At 42.2% G+C, this 19,695-nt stretch overlaps 1 protein-coding gene across 5 annotated transcripts; it reads left to right on the forward strand.

Annotated features, from left to right (window-relative positions):
* Positions 1-1,686: 1,686 nt before the first annotated feature.
* Positions 1,687-12,634, forward strand: tnnt2b (troponin T type 2b (cardiac)). Of its 5 annotated transcripts, none has more exons than XM_055868024.1 (11): positions 1,687-2,166; positions 5,886-5,912; positions 6,073-6,094; positions 6,185-6,254; positions 6,518-6,634; positions 7,435-7,512; positions 7,623-7,724; positions 7,834-7,946; positions 8,165-8,255; positions 8,789-8,829; positions 12,398-12,634. In XM_055868024.1, the coding sequence occupies exons 1-11, from the start codon at positions 2,136-2,138 to the stop codon at positions 12,435-12,437; spliced, it is 732 nt and encodes a 243-aa protein (XP_055723999.1). In that variant the 5' UTR covers positions 1,687-2,135; the 3' UTR covers positions 12,438-12,634. The 5 variants fall into 5 exon arrangements, with proteins under 5 accessions (XP_055723999.1, XP_055723998.1, XP_055724002.1 ...); XM_055868023.1 differs by having other exon boundaries at positions 1,688-2,166; positions 6,070-6,094; XM_055868025.1 differs by lacking the exon at positions 1,687-2,166 and adding an exon at positions 2,193-4,886 and having other exon boundaries at positions 6,070-6,094.
* The last annotated feature ends 7,061 nt before the right edge of the window (positions 12,635-19,695 follow it).

Genomic DNA, 19,695 nt, shown 5'->3' on the forward strand with positions numbered 1-19,695 from the left:
CTCCGCCAACCCCACCACCTAGAGCCAGCAACTCGTGTGGGTGGAATACGCCCGTAACACCCTTCCCTGCTCGGCCACTGGTCTCTCACCCTTTGAGTGTTTCTTGGGATATCAGCCCCCCCTTTTCTCTGAGCAAGAGAAAGAAGTCAGCATATCCTCTTTCCAGATGTTCGTCCGCCGCTATTGCCGTACCTGGAAGAGAGACCGGGCCACTCTTCTGAAGACCACATCCAGGTATCGCAACAGACGGATTGCCACCAGACACCTGCTCCCCGCTATCAGCTCGGGCAGTGGTTATGGCTTTCCACTCAGGACCTGCCCCTCCTCGAGAAGTTCTGGAAACTTTCCCCCTGTTTCATCGGCCCTTTCCCCATCTCTAAAATCCTTAGCCCCTCTGCTGTTTGTCTTCTGTTGCCCCGCACCCTCCGTATACATGCCACTTTTCATGTGTCTAGGATTAAACCTCTATCTCACAGCCCTTTGTCTCCTGTCAAGTCCTACCAGTGTGTTGCCCTGTTTCCTGTGCTCTAGTTTTTGTTTCTTCCTAGTCTTCCCAGTTCTGACCTTTCTGCCTGTCCTGACCCTGATCGTGCCTGCCATCATGTACCTGCCTGACTGATTTGGATTACGACTCTCTGCCTGCCTTGACTTACCTTTTGCCTGCCCCTTGTACTATAATAAAGTGAAACTCGTAGTATCCATCTCATGTGTCTGCATCTGCGTCTTAGCCTGAGCCTTGATAGGTTCTCCTATGGGGACAGGCGAAGAACTCTTTTAGGTTCTACATAGCACCTAATAGTGTATCTGGTGACCTAACCAGGAAGATAGTGGCCCCGCAGTAACTCAGGTCAGAGGTGTTGACCCATGCTCTTTTGTTCTTTGAATTTGTAAAGTGATGTCAGACTTTGCTCTGGGGTAAGATGTTAAGATGTTCCTGTTCGAATGCTCTTCTGTGTGTTGTGTGTGTGTGTGTGTGTGCGCGCAACATGCACTTAGAGGTCAACATAACATAGTACGTGTACATTTCTGTGGGAGGGTGTGCATGCTTTTGTACATTCGTGCATGTAGGGGGGCATAAACTTAATCCTTCCCTTTCCCCGCCAAACCTGACATTCATCCCTATTTGGGAGCATCTAGGGTTGTCCAGTCCCAGTCTGTGTAAAAATAGACTGAAGTGAAGCCTACGGAGAACACTTGTTTACTCATTGTATGTGATGCAGGCTACCATCTGTTTGCGGGTATCTGCCCACCCATTGTAGACACAGCCAGAGAGGGCCATGTGATCCTCAACAGGGTTTAAAAGCTTATGGTTCCAACAGAGACTGGTATACAATACAATCCCACATTGTCCCCCCATCTCAAGCCCACACTGCACCACTCTGGGTAAGTCTGCATGTTGTGTGTTTACATACAGAATCAATTTCTATGCGGAAACAGTTTAACTCTTTGGCTCTATTGCTTATAGGTGGTACACTATGTAAAATAATATGAATTACTATACAGTTTATAGATCACAAGGAATATTTGCTTTGATTTTTCTATGCTACTCCACACACATTTACGCAGGTAAATTCTAAAGATGTCAGACACAGAAGAGGTTGAATATGAGTAAGTAAATGACCAGTTCATCAATCGAATCGTCTGTATTCTACCGGTTGTGATTTATTTGTTGATCAATGCTTGTGAGTGATTCCATAATGGAATTGGATCATAACACAATTATTTTGATGTGTTATTCTTTCAGGGAGAAAGAACGTAAGTCATTGCATCAATTCAAATATTATCTTGGGGGAAAACAACATATCTAAATGCCGATAAACATACTTTGAGTTAAGACATACTTTATGCAGTAAGGGCTCAGTAATGTCAACTTTTCATCATGGGGGATAGTGAAAATCGTTTAGGATTTTATTTCATCCATTTCCAATACAGAGTATATGGTTTTTACAGAACGCTTAAGAATAATCTAGGCACAACTATTTGCTGGTGTGAGTGTCTAAATACAGTTTAGTGTAAAATATACTTTATACTGATTTATTGTTGTTTGTTTACATAGTTCTCCATGCTGCTGTTGTGTTCATGTACTGCTTTCACATGTGGCTGGTACTGTACCTAATGATCTTCTTTCTCTGTGCATGTGGTCAGAAGGAGAGGAGGATATTGTTGGTATGTATTACAAACAATATCTTACAGAACCAGTGAATTTAGTAGGCTGTTTACTATAAAAACCCAATAATGTAATACCATTATATTGAATGTAAAATGACATTATTGAATTGTCTGAATTAAAACTTTGAAGCAATTATTAGTTCTGCCACTTTGTTACCCTTTTTACACACCACAGCTTCCTCTACAGCTTGAGTTACCAAAAAAGCAGAGTCCACTAAGCCCCTGGCATCTCCACTAGAGTGCATAAATTAGTCATGGGACTACTCTATAGCTACCGCTGTGGTATAAGCTTCTGCGCCATACAGACAACTTTTGTCTTTGGCCCTCAGGTCGACCATCCTAACCCCACTTCCCTTCCTTGCCGCTGTCTCTGCCTGCCCCCTAAGCACGTTCCCTGGGGAATTGTTTTCTTATGATTTTTTACATGAAAGGTATGCTGGTGCCTGGGTACCTGTCACCTATCTCTATTTCTGTCCCGTCTTGTAGCCATGCTGTTGGGCTTTGGCGCGGCTGTCCCTGACTTCAACAAGCACATGTCTCATCCTCATGTGGCGTTAGAGTTGGTGTTATAGTGTTATGTGGGTCAGGTAGTCCAGAATAGGGAACCCTAGGGGAAAGATGCACAATGCCACTCTCGGGCCAAGATAGAACTCCTGGCGATGTGGTTCGTGTTTCCCTCTAAGCGGAACAACAGAGTCAGTGTTACCGACTGCTGTGCTCTGACTGGCACTCGGACTGAGGAATGAATGGTGACCTTTGATATTCAGGCATGAAATGCACCGACTGCCACAATGAGAGAGCTTTTAGAGAGCTGTATCACTCTACCTGGAGTGCTGCTCACATTGAGGACACCAATCCTTATGAGGGAATAAAAGGCAGCTGTGCTGTTACACTCAGTCAATTCACAGTGTGAGGAAAAAGGGTTGACAAACTGGCAGAAATAATTACTTTGATTAAAAGAAAAATAGAATGCTGTCTTTAATTACTACTTTGCTTTTCTAGTTAGTGCGTTGCTTATATTCCTACTCTGTATGCCCATGTCTTGGCTTGAGAATGACTGCCCTGCTCTCACAATATGCGTTGGCTTGGCAACAGACATTTAAGTCATTACATTACATTTACATTTTACATTTAAGTCATTTAGCAGACGCTCTTATCCAGAGCGACTTACAAATTGGTGCATTCACCTTATGATATCCAGTGGAACAACCACTTTACAATAGTGCATCTAACTCTTTTAAGGGGGGGGGGGGGGTTAGAAGGATTACTTTATCCTATCCTAGGTATTCCTTAAAGAGGTGGGGTTTCAGGTGTCTCCGGAAGGTGGTGATTGACTCCGCTGACCTGGCGTCGTGAGGGAGTTTGTTCCACCATTGGGGTGCCAGAGCAGCGAACAGTTTTGACTGGGCTGAGCGGGAACTGTACTTCCTCAGAGGTAGGGAGGCGAGCAGGCCAGAGGTGGATGAACGCAGTGCCCTTGTTTGGGTGTAGGGCCTGATCAGAGCCTGAAGGTACGGAGGTGCCGTTCCCCTCACAGCTCCGTAGGCAAGCACCATGGTCTTGTAGCGGATGCGAGCTTCAACTGGAAGCCAGTGGAGAGAGCGGAGGAGCGGGGTGACGTGAGAGAACTTGGGAAAGTTGAACACCAGACGGGCTGCGGCATTCTGGATGAGTTGTAGGGGTTTAATGGCACAGGCAGGGAGCCCAGCCAACAGCGAGTTGCAGTAATCCAGACGGGAGATGACAAGTGCCTGGATTAGGACCTGCGCCGCTTCCTGCGTGAGGCAGGGTCGTACTCTGCAAATGTTGTAGAGCATGAACCTACAGGAACGGGTCACCGCCTTGATGTTAGTTGAGAACGACAGGGTGTTGTCCAGGATCACGCCAAGGTTCTTAGCACTCTGGGAGGAGGACACAATGGAGTTGTCAACCGTGATGGCGAGATCATGGAACGGGCAGTCCTTCCCCGGGAGGAAGAGCAGCTCCGTCTTGCCGAGGTTCAGCTTGAGGTGGTGATCCGTCATCCACACTGATATGTCTGCCAGACATGCAGAGATGCGATTCACCACCTGGTTATCAGAGGGGGGAAAGGAGAAGATTAATTGTGTGTCGTCTGCATAGCAATGATAGGAGAGACCATGTGAGGATATGACAGAGCCAAGTGACTTGGTGTATAGCGAGAATAGGAGAGGGCCTAGAACAGAGCCCTGGGGGACACCAGTGGTGAGAGCACGTGGTGCAGAGACAGATTCTCGCCACGCCACCTGGTAGGAGCGACCTGTCAGGTAGGACGCAATCCAAGCGTGGGCCGCGCCGGAGATGCCCAGCTCGGAGAGGGTGGAGAGGAGGATCTGATGGTTCACAGTATTAAAGGCAGCCGATAGGTCTAGAAGGATGAGAGCAGAGGAGAGAGAGTTATCTTTAGCAGTGCGGAGCGCCTCCGTGATACAGAGAAGAGCAGTCTCAGTTGAATGACTAGTCTTGAAACCTGACTGATTTGGATCAAGAAGGTCATTCTGAGAGAGATAGCAGGAGAGCTGGCCAAGGACGGCACGTTCAAGAGTTTTGGAGAGAAAAGAAAGAAGGGATACTGGTCTGTAGTTGTTGACATCGGAGGGATCGAGTGTAGGTTTTTTCAGAAGGGGTGCAACTCTCGCTCTCTTGAAGACGGAAGGGACGTAGCCAGCGGTCAAGGATGAGTTGATGAGCGAGATGAGGTAAGGGAGAAGGTCTCCGGAAATGGTCTGGAGAAGAGAGGAGGGGATAGGGTCAAGCGGGCAGGTTGTTGGGCGGCCGGCCGTCACAAGACGCGAGATTTCATCTGGAGAGAGAGGGGAGACGAAGTGGAGGAGGAGGTTGCTGAGGAGAAGGAGGAGGTAGAATGTAGTGCTGCTTGTGCTCATGCATGCAAGCTAGCTAGCCTAGTAACACCGACAGTAACAACTATACAAACTGTATACACACACACATTTTTCACCTGTGTGTAATGATCCTGAAAGCATGGCTGTTTCAGTGAAATGCAAGTATGTATATTCTCAAGCTGGAATAGGATAGTAGGGTTCAAAGCTCTACATGGCTCTTGATATCAGGGCTCCCGAGTGGCGCAGCGGTCTAAGGCTGCATCTCAGTGCAAGAGGCGTCACTACAGTCCCTGGTTTGAATCCAGGCTGTATCACATCCGGCCCGTGATTGGGAGTCCCATAGGGCGGTGCTCAATTGGCCCAGCATCGTCCGGGTAGGCCGTCATTGTAAATAAGAAATTGTTCCTAACTGACTTGCCTAGTTAAATAAAGGTTACATATTTTTTTTAATAATGAGGTCCGGTTAAATTAAAGATAACAAGGTGAGCACTTTGCTCTATTTAATATTAAATCCAAAAACGTTATTTAGAAAATGGAAGCTGTAGTATTTGTTTTTCGAAAAACCACATTCTTGGTGGAAAAAAGAATCACTGCTTGACATGCGTGACGGGGGCATGTGTTAGAAAGGCCTGTATGGATGAGGTACAACACAGCCAGCAGAGGAGAGATGTGAGCAGGGGCTGGAGTGGGGAGGGGTGATCAAGCAGGTCACAGACCTTTTTCTAATCTGGTTTAGCACCGCTGTCCCCCTGGGCTTCCATGGGTCTTATCATGGCTCTATTTCAGTCTCTGCTCTCGGCACCGTTTCACATCTGTCATAGTTGACATTGTACTGACCCTGGCTTCTTTTACCAGACGCCGAGGGGGAGCAGGAGGATGGAGGTAGGTAAAGGCTTATCAATCAATACCTGGTTATGAAAGAATGTGTGAAAGTTACATTTGTGTGTGAAAGTTAAACATGGACCAGTTTTGGCAATGTTCTGTCAAGTACATTTAAACATGTCATTAACTGAGTTCTCCTTTTTCCCCACTCGGGAAGAAGGTTGGGAAAAACCTAAACCAAAGTAAGATTCAAAATGAATCTGGATAATCTGAACTCAGTTTAGGAAATATTTCACATCCAAGAGAAAACGTATATTTTCTATCATCCTCAGACCAGCCTTCATGCCTCAGACCAGCCTGGTGCCTCCCAAAATCCCAGATGGAGAGAAAGTGGACTTTGATGTCAGTTTGCCTCACTGTAGCTACACAAGTATACTGAATATAAGGACCTATACTGACCTGGAGTTGGATCAAGTTTTCCCTAACCACTGACAGATATTTTGTCATCACTTAATGGTTAAGATTAGGATGGAGTTGTAGGGGTTATCTGATCCTAGATCTGTGGTTAAATTCAACTTCTACCTCGAGCAACTAACCATGTCCTCCCTGCATGTTTTCTCACCCTGTCCTCTGACCTCTCATCCTTGAACCTGTCCTGCCTGTAGGATATCCACCGCAAGCGTATGGAGAAGGACCTGACTGAGCTGCAGACGCTTATCGAGGCCCATTTTGAGAGTCGCAAGAAGGAAGAAGAGGAGCTCATCAACCTCACTGATCGTATTGTGAGATACTGTTACATCATTCTGTGTTCAGATAGCCTACTGCTCGCTCTGTCATTGCCTCACATACAGTTCTAGTCAAATACTTTTGGTTATGATACATGGGTACATAAATAGGGATATCTGCAGTGGCGGAAAAAGTACCCAATTGTCATATTTAAGTCAAATGAAAGATACCTTAATAGAAAATGACTCAAGTAAAAGTGAAAGTCACCCAATAAAAAACAAATTGAGAAAAAGTCTAAAAGTATTTGGTTTTAAATATACTTAAGTATCAAAAGTAAATGTAATTGCTAAAATGTACTTAAGTATCAAAAGTAAAAGTACAAGTATAAATCATTTAAAATTCCTTATATTAAACAAAGCAGACGGCCACATGTTCTAGTTTTTAATTATTTATGGATAGCCAGGGGCACGCTCCAATTCTCAGACATAATTTACAAATGAAGCATTTATTTAGTGAGCCCCCCAAATCAGAGGCTGAGGGATGACCAGGGTTGTTCTCTTGATAAGTGTGTGAATTAGACCATTTTCCTGTCCTGCTAAGCATTCAAAATGTATCAAGTACTTGTATGGAGTATAAAGTACATAATTTTCTTTAGGATTGTAGTGAAGTAAAAGTAAAAGTAGTCAAAATATTAATAGTAACCCTACATTTAAAAAAAATATTAATAGTAAAGTACAGATACCCCAAAAACGACATAAGTAGTACTTTAAAGTATTTTTACTTAAGTACTTGACACCACTGGATATCTGTGCGATGGGGTTATAACTAATCTAATACTATCCCCTCTGTATCTCAGGAGAAGCGCAGGTCTGAGAGAGCAGAGCAAGTGAGGATCCGAACGGAGAAAGAAAAGGAGCGTCAAAACAGAATAAACGTGAGTATCCCCATTGCAACACAAGGATCGGCAGTGGACAGCGTGAACACTGCACATTAGTAGAAAAGTAGGACAACTGTGGCAATGTTGCGTTTTTCTCTCATCTCCAGGAGGAAAAGGCAAGAAAGGAGGAAGAGGAATTTAAGAAGAAAGCAGAGGATGACGCCAAGAAAAAAAAGGTCCTCACCAACTTGCAGTTCAGCGGGTACAAGGTGACAGAAATCATCCAAAAAACACCCTCACAGCACCAGACTCTCTGAATTGTTACCAGAGTCTAATTTATAGCTAATATCTGTACATCTCGTTATACTGTAACTACAGACAGAAAAGAAAGGTGGGCCAAAAAAGAAAACAGAGCGAGAGAAGAAGAGAGCGATCTTAAGTGAACGGCATAATGAGCTGAATATTGACCATCTCAAAGAGGACAAACTGAGGTATGGTTGAGAAAAAACTTTACACTGGCATGTAGTGATAATATACAGTATGAAAGGGGTTTTATCCAATAATTAGTAATGTTATAATCTCACCCGAACGAGATGAATGACTACTCTCTCACTGTGCTACAGATATTCAGTTAACCGCTTGAGCAGCATTTATAGGATTGTCCTAATTTCCGCTATTTTCGATTATTTCCACTCTCTCCCTCGTGTAGAGAGAAGGCTACTGAACTGTGGAAGTGGATACATCAACTTGAGGCGGAGAAATTTGATCTCCAGTACAAACACTCGCGACAGAAATATGATGTAAGATTATGACACTTCCTTTTCATTCTAGACTTTAGGCTATAGCATCAAACTGAAAAGAAAAAATGATATGTGCATATGATTCACATGAAAGTGAAAGTATAAGCATGCTTTTTAATTTTTTTTTATAAATACCAGCCTTGCTAACTACTCCTGCGGCATGAGTAGGGATTGATATACTACTTTTGTATAAATTAACAACACAACACCACAAAACCTCAACCTAGAGTTCATTCAAGATCTGGTAACTATATCTCAATGGACTTGACAGGGAGGCATAGAAAAGTCAATTGGCTGTGATCCAAGAGAAGTATAAAGACATATGTTAGATGTTGATTAAAGATGTGATTTATTAGGATCCCCATTAGCCGACGCCAATGGCGACAGCTAGTCTTACTGGGGTCCGACACATAACGAAAAAGACGGTACAGACACCAACATAAAGTCTTTACAATTGACATACATTTCAAAACATTAACATGTAGTGTGTGTGTAGATGGTTGTATTCACTGTCAAAACTCTAATTTATATAGGTCACCGTACTCAGGAATCGAGTCAGCGATCATCAGAAAGTGTAAGTACAAAAGGCATGACCTAGATACCAGTGGCGGCGTGTGTCGTTTAAAGTTAGGGAGGAGCATGGCCTTATTTCTATTCAAATCCAATAAAATTGTATTTGTCACATACACATGTTTAGCAGATGTTAATGCGAGTGTAGCGAAATGCTTGTGCTTCTTGTTCCGACCATGCAGTAATATCTAACAAGTAATCTAATAATTTCGCAACTACTACTTTATAAACACAAGTGTGAAGGAATGAATAAGAATATGTACATAAAAATATATATGGATGAGTGATGGCCGGAAGGCATAGGCAAGATGCAGTAGATGGTATAGAGTACAGTATATACATTTGAGATGAGTAGTGTAGAGTATGTACACATTATATAAAGTGGCATAGTTTAAAGTGACTAGTGATACATTTATTACATCCAATTTTTTATTATTAAAGTGGCTAGAGATTGAGTCAGTATGTTGGCAGCAGCCACTCAATGTTAGTGATGGCTGTTTAACAGTCTGATGGCCTTGAGATAAAAGCTGTTTTTCAGTCTCTCGGTCCCAGCTTTGATGCACCTGTACTGACCTCGCCTTCTGGATGATAGCGGGGTGAACAGGCAGTGGCTCGGGTGGTTGTTGTCCTTGATGATCTTTTTGGCCTTCCTGTGACCTCAGGTGGTGTAGGTGTCCTGGAGGGCAGGTAGTTTGCCCCCAGTGATGCGTTGTGCAGACCTCACTATTACAGCATATTGGATGACTGTCGTTCATATTCCATTCACCCAGCTCAATGTAACATTGGTAGGTTTAGGCTACTAACATAATACTTCAATTTGCCCTATACCGATCATGAGGTTGCTACAAACGGTTGAAAGACAAATTAGGGTCATCAAAGTGACAGATATTGACACATACAATACCGCCTTGCACAGTCTTGCATGCACCTAGCCCGCTGGGGAGTAATCATTCATCTTTACAGTTGCAAAATGGAAAACTAAAACAAGACTTTCTGTTGGACAAAGGTAGGTCCCCTCCCTGTTTCGTTCCATGTTACAGTGTACAGAAGCAGTTTACCAGTTACACCAGAGGGCCCCGGGGCAATAAATGTATAAAACTGAAAGCTTACCTTAACTTGGAAGAGTTGCAGTGTTGGATAGCCTTAGCCAGCTAGCTGACATAAAGAGCATTACTCTCTTTTGAGTCAGGTTGTTGAGTAGGCTAAATTAGCTGTATTAGCTAAGTAAGTGAAAGGTAAACTGCTTCTCCTTAATGTTTTTAGAAATTAATTTGTTCAAAACTTTCTCTCTCTTTGAGTTAACTACTCACCACACTTTATTCACTGCAGCACTAGCTAGCTGTAGCTTATGCTTTCAGCACTATATTCATTCTCCGATACTTTGATTGGATGGACAACATGTCAGTTCATACTGCAACAGCTCTGATAGGTTGGAGGACATCCTCCGGAAGTCATCATGATTACAATGTAAGTCTATGGAAGGGGGTGAAAACCATGAGCCTCGTAGGTTTTGTATTGAAGTGAATATACCCAGAGGAGGACGGAAGCTAGCTGTCCTCCGTCTACAATATGGTGCTACCCTAGAGGGTGCTGTTGAGGATACTGTAGACCATTGCAAAACATTGTGTGTTAATTAGTTATTTGCTGACATTAATATATATAGTATAGTTTTCTCTTTAAAGGATAACTTTCTTAATTTTCCACTATATACATGTTCCTGAAATTCACTTAGTAGGATGGTCCTGCACTTCCTCCTCTGAGGAGCCTCCACTTCTATATGCTTCTTAAACATACACAACACATTCCAAGAATCCTAATTTCCTCCTATATTTTCCAACTTGTCATTTCTTAATCGTATTTGTAATTTCTAAACTCTCTATATTCTGCCTAGTTTCCTTCCAGTAGTGATAATACCCTGCTAAGACTGATAAGCCGTCCCAATGTAGAGGCTCACCTTGAGCCTAATCAAGTTTCTGCCCCCTCCTGTCTTTCCATCCCTTCCACCCTCCGCCTGTTGCCAGTTGTTTGAAGTGACTCTACTAACAGCTGCAGGCTGAGAGGAATTGAGAGGGGCTGAGTGGGGCTGGCGCTGTTGCACACCCAGCCCGCCGGGATTCAGACAACAAAGGCCTGGGGGTTAATTAAAGAAAATGGTCTGAGAAGAGAGCAGCCTATAGGGCGCCTGAACAACCAAAACAACAAATACAAGCAAGCATGTCAACACACACACACACACACACACACACACACACACACACACACACACACACACACACACACACACACACACACACACACACACACACACACACACACACACACACACACACACACACACACACACACACACACACGCACACACGGGATACAATGGAACTGCAACAGCTGAAAGGCCAAATCTACCTGTGAGGTCACAACTAGTAATACGCCCCACAATAAAATACAGAAGACTTAACACTGGTATTCTAAAAATGCCAGACCTACCTTCAGATACCTCATGTAGGATATCTGAAGGCACTATATTTTTTTTATTTCCCAGACTCTAGTAAACTAGCCTGAGCATGTCAGTACCTGTCCTAAGAAGGACATGAAATAGCTATCATAAGGCTGCAGGCCCCACACTGTTGGATGAAATGGCTATTTCTCAATGGTTTCAGACCTGCACCAATTTGCCAGACTTAATCCCACTTCAATCTGGGTGTTAATCAATACTATTGATATTGCCTAAAACATCAGTGTGTAATTTAATATCTGGGGAGGTGAACCGAATGCTGAAATCGCACATTGTGGCATAGTACATGTGGCAATGTGGCGTAATGTGCTGTCTGGTTGCCAGCATAAAGCAAAAAAAAATCACTCGCCAGAGTAGCTACATAAAATGAGCACGCAGTTATTCTCAGTGGCAGAGTCAAGCTCTATGAATTTGCTTAATCCCTGTCTCATGACACATTGCTTTCAACAGCCTTTACTGGCTTCTCTCTAAAGGGGCATCACATTCAAACAACCACTGCCAGGGTATGGGGACATGATCTGCACCATGCTACACATGCCTGGGGGCTTACACACATAAAAACACGAAACATGGCTTCATGGCTTCCTTCAAAGGTTAGAATGAAGGTAACATATTTCAGGAGGAGAAGGCATGGCAGGTTCCGTTGACAATGCATATGAAACGTGCAATGTCTCCCCTTGTAATGCTGTTCCGCATCAGTGGTACACGCATCCCGGGGATCAGACCACAATGGTTGTGCTGACTCTTCATTCTAACTACTATACGATACATTACCCATGTTTGTATAGTATAGCAGGATATCTGAGAAGGGTAAACCAATTGCCATTGGACAACAAAGCCAAACACTTGGTAAGATTGTTTGTTTTCGGAATTCTTTCTTTCCCTATTGGGTTTACCTATTGGTATTGTACTGGGTTTCCCACTCATACCTTGCAGTGTCAACCTCTCAAGCAACGTAATTAGGTGGCTTGAGTGTGGATTCACTTGGAGACATACTTGTCTTCTTGGCTGGTGGGTGGCCTGGTTGATATAACGGTGTTAACCTTGTGTCTCTTCTCAGTACCAAGGGGACCAGGAGCAAACGGGGCTTGAGGAAATAATGTTGCAGATCAGAATTGAGCCCATAGGAGTTCATTCCATTCATACCACCTTGCCCGATGGACATCCTGGTACTCTACAGACAAGGAAGACTTGTGTGACACATGGAATATTTTTCAGAAAAAAATATTTGGAAATAACTTGTGTGGATTGTTATTTTTAGGGAAAAAATGTATCACAATAAACCAAAACAAATATGTTTGAAAGTCTCTCTCCTCACGTGTGATGAGCAACAGCATAGATGACTAAGAAGGTAAGATGGTGACCTTTCGTGTGTTGCGATGGAGGAAACAAAATGTTGAACATTGTTATGGCAACTTTATTCATTTTGAATCTCTTATCCTTTCAGTAAGGACACATAACCTCGATATTCTAAATATTCACCCTGATACACATATGACATAAAGGCAGGTTTAGAAATGAGGGTTTAAGGTTAAAGTGGCAATTAGCAGTTGAAACAACAACAAAGGTTACTCCTGCCAATGTTTAATTTGTAAGTCCAAAAATGGATGTAGCAACAGCAGATTGGCTCTTTGAAGCGCCAATCAACAGTTGAAACAATAACAAAGCATATCCTCTGCAACTGTTTCGGTAAAAGCTGAGGAAATATAACAACTCTCAAATTCATAGACAGAGCTATGGATGCAAGGACTGGCCATCCATGATATCAACATTATAGTTTTAACTATGTTTTGAGGCTGTACAGTGTTTGTTTACATTTACTTTGTTTACAAACATTGGAGTCATACAAGCTTATATTTTGGGTTCTAATGGGGCACAACAGTTGAACTAAGCTAATGAAAATAAATTATTAAATTATAAAAGTCAACTGCTTGTTTCCCCTTTAAGGGTGCTGTGAGGATTAGCAACAACACCTCCTCCACACTGACTCTTAACACAGGAGCCCCCCAGGGCTGTGTCCTCAGCCCTCTGCAGTACTATCTGTTCACCCACGACTGCGTGGCTTTGCACGACACCAACTCCATCATAAAGATTACTGACGACACCACCTGATAAGCCTGATAAACAACAACGCAGAGTCAGCCTATAGGGCGGAGGTAAGTGAACTAGCATTGTAGTTTCCTGAAAACATAACAGTGTAAAAAAAACTTGTGACTTGATGTGGATCGGGGCATGTTCCCTCTTCTGTTTCCTGCAGTCAACAATCAACTCCTTTGTGTTAGTCTTTGGTCATGTTTCTGGTTAAAAGCAGTGGTTCGCACTTTCAGTTTTGCGTGAATAATGCCATCAATCCATGGTTTCTGGTTGGGGAACGTTTTAATCATTACCGTGGCTACAACATCACCGATGCACTTGCTAATTGACTCGCTCACCGAATCAGCGTATACATCGTTGTTGTCCGATGCTATCCAGAACACATCCCAGTCCACATGAGCGTTGAACAGATCTGAGCACGGATCATGTTTTAGTTTCTGTCTATAGGCGGGGAGCAACAAAATGGAGTCGTGGTCAGATTTGCCGAAATGTTTTAGAATGTTTTATTGTTGTAATGTTTTATTGTTGTTGCTTTGTCGAGAAGGAATCTGCAAGTAAGCATTTCATTGGACATTGAATGCCATGCGTATCCCGTACATACGACTAAAACAACTAAGCCTACAAAATTACTAGTTAGACATTTTACGACTTATGGTGTGTTCTTAATTCAACCTGGAGTGCCAGAATGCACACATAAATTCAGAGCGTTGTCAGATTGTCCATTTGTAAATTCAGACCTCTCGGAGCGCACACTGGATGCTTTGGCCGAGGAGTAGGGTTGGTTTGAGCGTACTGGCCTTACAATGTGAGTCAAGCATCGAAACTAATGCTGGATAGCTTGCTAGCTACTTCCAGACACAAATGAGACCACACTGACCATTTTACTCGCCCTAGCAGACCTGGTTAGGCAGTTTTCATGTTATCCAGAGAGTTCAATGTTTGTAAACTATGTAAATGTAAACAAACACATGGTTACAACTATAGTTTCTATGTCATTGCATCCATAACTCGGTTTATGAATATGACAGTGGTTTATTTCTCCAGGCCCATCCCTCAGATTTTTACCAAAACAGAAGTGTGGTGACTGCTTTGTTATTGTTTCAGCTAAGGACTGTAGCTTAAAGGTAAGGGTTAGGCTTAGGTAAATGCATAGCAGTTAACTTTGGGTAACTTTGGGTTTGCCACTATTCATTTTCTGCTAGTTAAATATACTGCCTAGTTCATAATTAGACAATGAAACACTGAAGGTGGAAGAATGATGTCACAGGGTGGTTCTTCACAAGATCCAGACAGTACATTACGCTCCTTCTGCCTCATGTCTATGTGACTGTACCCATGACTCTGTACCCATGGCTGAGTTTGTGGGAACCTGAAGCATCTACTCTGTTAAGGATTAATGCCAATGGCATTAAAATACCAACCACACCTTCCTTAAAGGCCATAATTGACAACCTGGATGCCAGTGCCAAGTCCTGCAAATGTCAATCATCCTGCATTTTTTGACACTGTGTTTTTGTACTTGTACACCATGTGAGAGAGTAGCGATCGTGTTCTTTGTACGCAAATAATATAGACTACCGTTCAAAAGTTTGCTGTCACTCAGAAATGTCCTTGTTTCTGAAAGAAAAGCATTTTTTTTGTCCAATAAAATAACATCAAATTGATCAAAAATACAGTGCAGATATTGTTAATGTTGTAAATGACTATTGTAGCTGGAAACGGCTGATTTTTAATGGAATATCTACATAGGCATACAGAGGCCCATTACCAGCAACCATCACTCCTGTGTTCCAATGGCACGTTGTGTTAGCTAATCCAAGTTGATCATTTTAAAAGGCTAATTGATCAGTAGAAAACCCTTTTGCAATTATGTTAGCACAGCTGAAAACTGTTGTTCTGATTAAAGAAGCAATAAAACTTCTTTAGACTAGTTGAGTATCTGCAGAATCAGTATTTGTGGGTTCAATTACAGGCTCAAAATGGCCAGAAACAAAGAACTTTCTCCTGAAACCCGTCAGTCTATTCTTCTTCTGAGAAATAAAGACTATTCCATGCGAGAAATTGCCAAGAAACTGAAGATCTCGTACAACGCTGTATCCTTCTCCCTTCACGGAACAGCGCAAACTGGCTCTAACCAGAATAGAAAGAGGAGTGGGAGGCCCCGGTGCACAACTGAGCAAGAGGACAACTACATTAGAGTGTCTAGTTTGAGAAACAGACACCTCACAAGTCCTCAACTGGCAGCTTCATTAAATAGTACCGTCAAAACATAAGTCTCAACGTCAACAGTGAAGAGGCGACTCCGGGATGCTGGCCTTCTAGGCAGAGTTCCTCTATCCAGTGTCTGCGTTCTTTTGCCCATCTTAATCTTCTCTTTTTATTGGCCAGTCGGAGATATGTATTTTTCTTTGCAACTAGAAGACCAGCATCCCAGAGTCGCCTCTTCGCTGTTGTTCTTTCAAAAACAAGGACATTTCTAAGTGACCCAAGTTTAACAGTAGTGTATCTCACGCTAAAAGGTCAAACATTACCAACCGCAATTCCATATACATTCCCTATAGTTTATTTCAACAAAACGTGTCCACAAATCTATAAATTCAAGGGAACCACACAATTGTTTGTTGTTACCAAACAAATACCGGTCTCGCTTTAAATTATGTGCAGTTTATATAAGGCTTCATAAAGCCTTCATAAACACTACATACATGTGTCACAAATCATCTATAACGGTATGTCCGGCTCTATAAAGGGTTCATAAATGTGGCATATCCGTGTGACATTACCAACATGCTCTCATCCAGCAGGCAGAGAGGCATTCTACACTATTCACAGCCCTGTGAAATGTTCAATGTAACTGCATTGCTGGACTTTTTTAAACTTAATGTATTTGTATTGTTTTAAAAATGAAAAAAAAATAATGTGATCTATGGTTTTAACATGTCTTTAATGTTTATTTGTTTTAGCTGTTAGTGATAAATCCATAAGTGTTAATACACTTGTGTTTGCATCAGTACGCCTTTATGTATGTGCTATGAATGGCGAAAGGTGTCTGACTTTATAGTAAGTACAGGGTCATATGATACAAGGCATTTGTGTTATAAATATAAATATTATTATAAATATCCAAAGGTGTCTGACTTTATAGTAAGTACAGGGTCATATGATACAACGCATGTATGTATGTGTTATCAACACCAAAGGGGTCTGACTTTAAATTAAGTACAGCATTATGCAATATAGAGTCCTAATCAAATGCAATTTTATTTGTCACATACAGGTGTTTAGCAGATGTTATTGCGGATGTAGCAAAATGCTTGCCATGGATGTGTTTGAATGACAAAAGGTGTCTCAGTTCCAACAAAGTATAACAGGACACTACATAAAGTGCCAATAAATAGGTGACTAACGTTCTGCTGATTTATGAAGGTTCTCTCATGATCCACAGGTTACTGTAGGGTGTGAGAGCTATTTAAATGGTTTAATGGATCTGCAAAGTGTGTGTTTGTGTGTGTGTGCATGCATCAGAGCCAAGATGATTTGGATTAATCCAACCTGAGACTATCGCACCGGGTATTCCTCTTCTGTTCCCGTGCTGTAGACCAGGGCTTGATTACAACCTGTTACAATGGTGCTAACATTTTGTGGCTGATCTTTCAGCAAGGGAGTGGGTGAATGTGTCAAAGGCCTGACTGGGCCCAGCACCGCACGGTATGGCTCGTTATACAGTATTGTTGAGTGTGTGTTTGTTTACTGAGGAACATGTAGGAAGCTAGAAGAAAGCCACTTTCAATGTCCTTATGTTGGGGGCTTTCATCAAGGTAAGTGGTTCTTGGTGTAACGTCATCCCCAGGTTATTGCACACAGCACATATAAGCCTGGGATATCAACTTTAAAGTTGGCCTTAGTGGGAGTGACCATAGAATTCTATGGAAGTGACCTTACCGAGTACAGTATTTGTCATCCTTTGCTAGCAAAAACATTCTCCCTCATCGTCACTCGTCAACACAGCCACAAAGTCATAGTTATGGCTAAACCCTGCCCATTTAATCCATTTAAACAATTTATCTTCTTAAAATGTTATTTTAAACCTAACCCTAACTAAAGGCCAACTTCAATGCGTTGGTCCACCATATCTTCCACGCATCTGGGCGGAGGTTTCTGTGACTGAGATGACTGTAGGTGTAATGCGACTGACATGACTTCCCTTTAGAGTGTGTGCAATCCTTCAGCACAACATGTCATCCTTTCTAAAGCACATTTACATTATATTTAACATAGTAACATTCTACATTTGACATGTATACACCCTTCATAAAACATGACATACGGTTATAGATGCTTTGTAACATGTTTATGTAGTGCTTATGGAGGTATTATGAAGGCTTTATAAGCAGAACATAATTTAAAGCGGGACCTAAATACCACCTCCTAATTCCAGAACCGTAAATCAGTTAAGTAGCGTGAATAGTTGGTGAAAGACAAACTGGTAATCTGCCCACAAAACAGTTTGCACCCTATGCCCAGACCAACCACAGCAGACCAGACGAGACAGGCAGCTTGAGTGAAACAAAACAGAGCGTGGGCATGATTGTAGACCAGGGACAGTATGTGTCTGCTCCTGCTGCATCACCAGCTGTTATTCAAGTGGAGCAGAACCGTCCTTGTTTGACCGAGTGGGTATCGGGAGTCGTCTGTGTCTCGACTCGAGCCTTTGAGACTACGGCCGGGATTCAATCCAACGCGTGTTGTAGAGCGCTTGGCGTTTATTGCTATTTTTCAATTTTGAGCCGGCATCTGCAGAGTTTACCGTGGACGCGATCTCTGTGAATGTCAGGAACATTGCATTTAAAAAAGCACATTGTCCACAGCGCTTTCACCGGACACTTTGTGTTGAATCGCGGCCTATGTTAACACAATGAGTTTAAGCCAAAGCATTAGCTTGGGAAGGTAAGACAAGTCTTCAGATCCCCGCCAAGTTCTCATCACAACATGTGTTGATTGCTCACCACACTACCTCATAAAATAATCAGTCATAAAATTATTTTCACCTGGTGTCAGCTCCGTTGCCCCCTAATGTACTTTCCATTTCTGGAATTTCTATTCTCATGTTTCAAACACATTTGTCTTCAGGCTTCACATAGTTGCATTCCCCAATTGCTGATCTACTACCGCTGCCAATGGTTGTTATGGTTCTGTTTAGTACAGCATGTACTCACACGAGTACTGGTATGTATCATCTAACGTGAACTTGGGGAAAAAAAACACTAAGCTAACGAGCATAAAGAGTTCTCATGAACACATGTTTTGAAAATATACTTTATCCAATGAGTACAGAACAGCAAATATCTTTGGTGATACATTACACTTACAGTACCTCATCTGAATTTAAATACACAGCAGTAAACAGGTTTCCCTCCAACCTTTTTATGAGAGTAAAGTACATGTTGGATAAAAAATGTCATGACATGCCTGATGGAAACAGATTTATTTTTGGTAAACTTTCCATAAGTTGACAAGGTGGGATCTTTTTGTGTCTGTAAAATCAATTATGCGAGAAATGTCGGTGGAAACACGTTTATGCGCAAATGTTGATATAATAACCATCATATCGAAGTAAACTTGGGAGTCACGCGATGACATGTGTGGTCCTTCCATTACGACTCATCGAGAAAGCACACCGTTTATTAAGCTACAGATTAAATAAATTGAACTTACATTTACATTTACATTTAAGTCATTTAGCAGACGCTCTTATCCAGAGCGACTTACAAGTACATACATTCATACTTTTTTTTTTTGTACTGGCCCCCCGTGGGGTGGTGAAAGTGTTAATAAGCTTCATGCTCCTTTCCAATAATTATCGAGGGTCTTACTCTGGTGACATGATCATCGATGCTTGGCTGCAGTTTGACAAATAAAAATTATTTTGCTCTTTTGCCCATAATAATCATGTAGCCTATACGTGGCTATAGCGCACGTGACAATATCAGAGTAGACTAACTCCCTATATAACAAACAAAAATTGTGAGAAAACCATATGTAGATTTCAAAATGCAATGAAAAACCATTTAATTTGTATTTTTATTAGGTACATGGGATTTTAAAGCAACAAATATTTGTATGTGCACTACGTCATCACGCACAGCCTTTTATCTGCAACAAGTCAATTTGCTGGAAACACATTTCTGGTTGGAAAATGTGCATATTGTTTTCATGCAGATTTTTGAATATTTGCATGAAAATCTGACGCCAATTAGATGGTAA

Source organism: Salvelinus fontinalis, chromosome 18 (genome assembly GCF_029448725.1).
Source record: "Salvelinus fontinalis isolate EN_2023a chromosome 18, ASM2944872v1, whole genome shotgun sequence".
NCBI classification, from domain to species: domain Eukaryota; kingdom Metazoa; phylum Chordata; class Actinopteri; order Salmoniformes; family Salmonidae; genus Salvelinus; species Salvelinus fontinalis.

Excerpts from the sequence above, each read along its gene's own strand:
- tnnt2b (XM_055868023.1), top strand. The coding sequence starts at position 2,136 with ATGTGGTCAGAAGGAGAGGAGGATATTGTTG. Across the intron at positions 6,095-6,184 it reads TGGGAAAAACCTAAACCAAA|ACCAGCCTTCATGCCTCAGA; the intron begins GTAAGATTCAAA and ends TATCATCCTCAG. Across the intron at positions 6,255-6,517 it reads GAGAGAAAGTGGACTTTGAT|GATATCCACCGCAAGCGTAT; the intron begins GTCAGTTTGCCT and ends TCCTGCCTGTAG.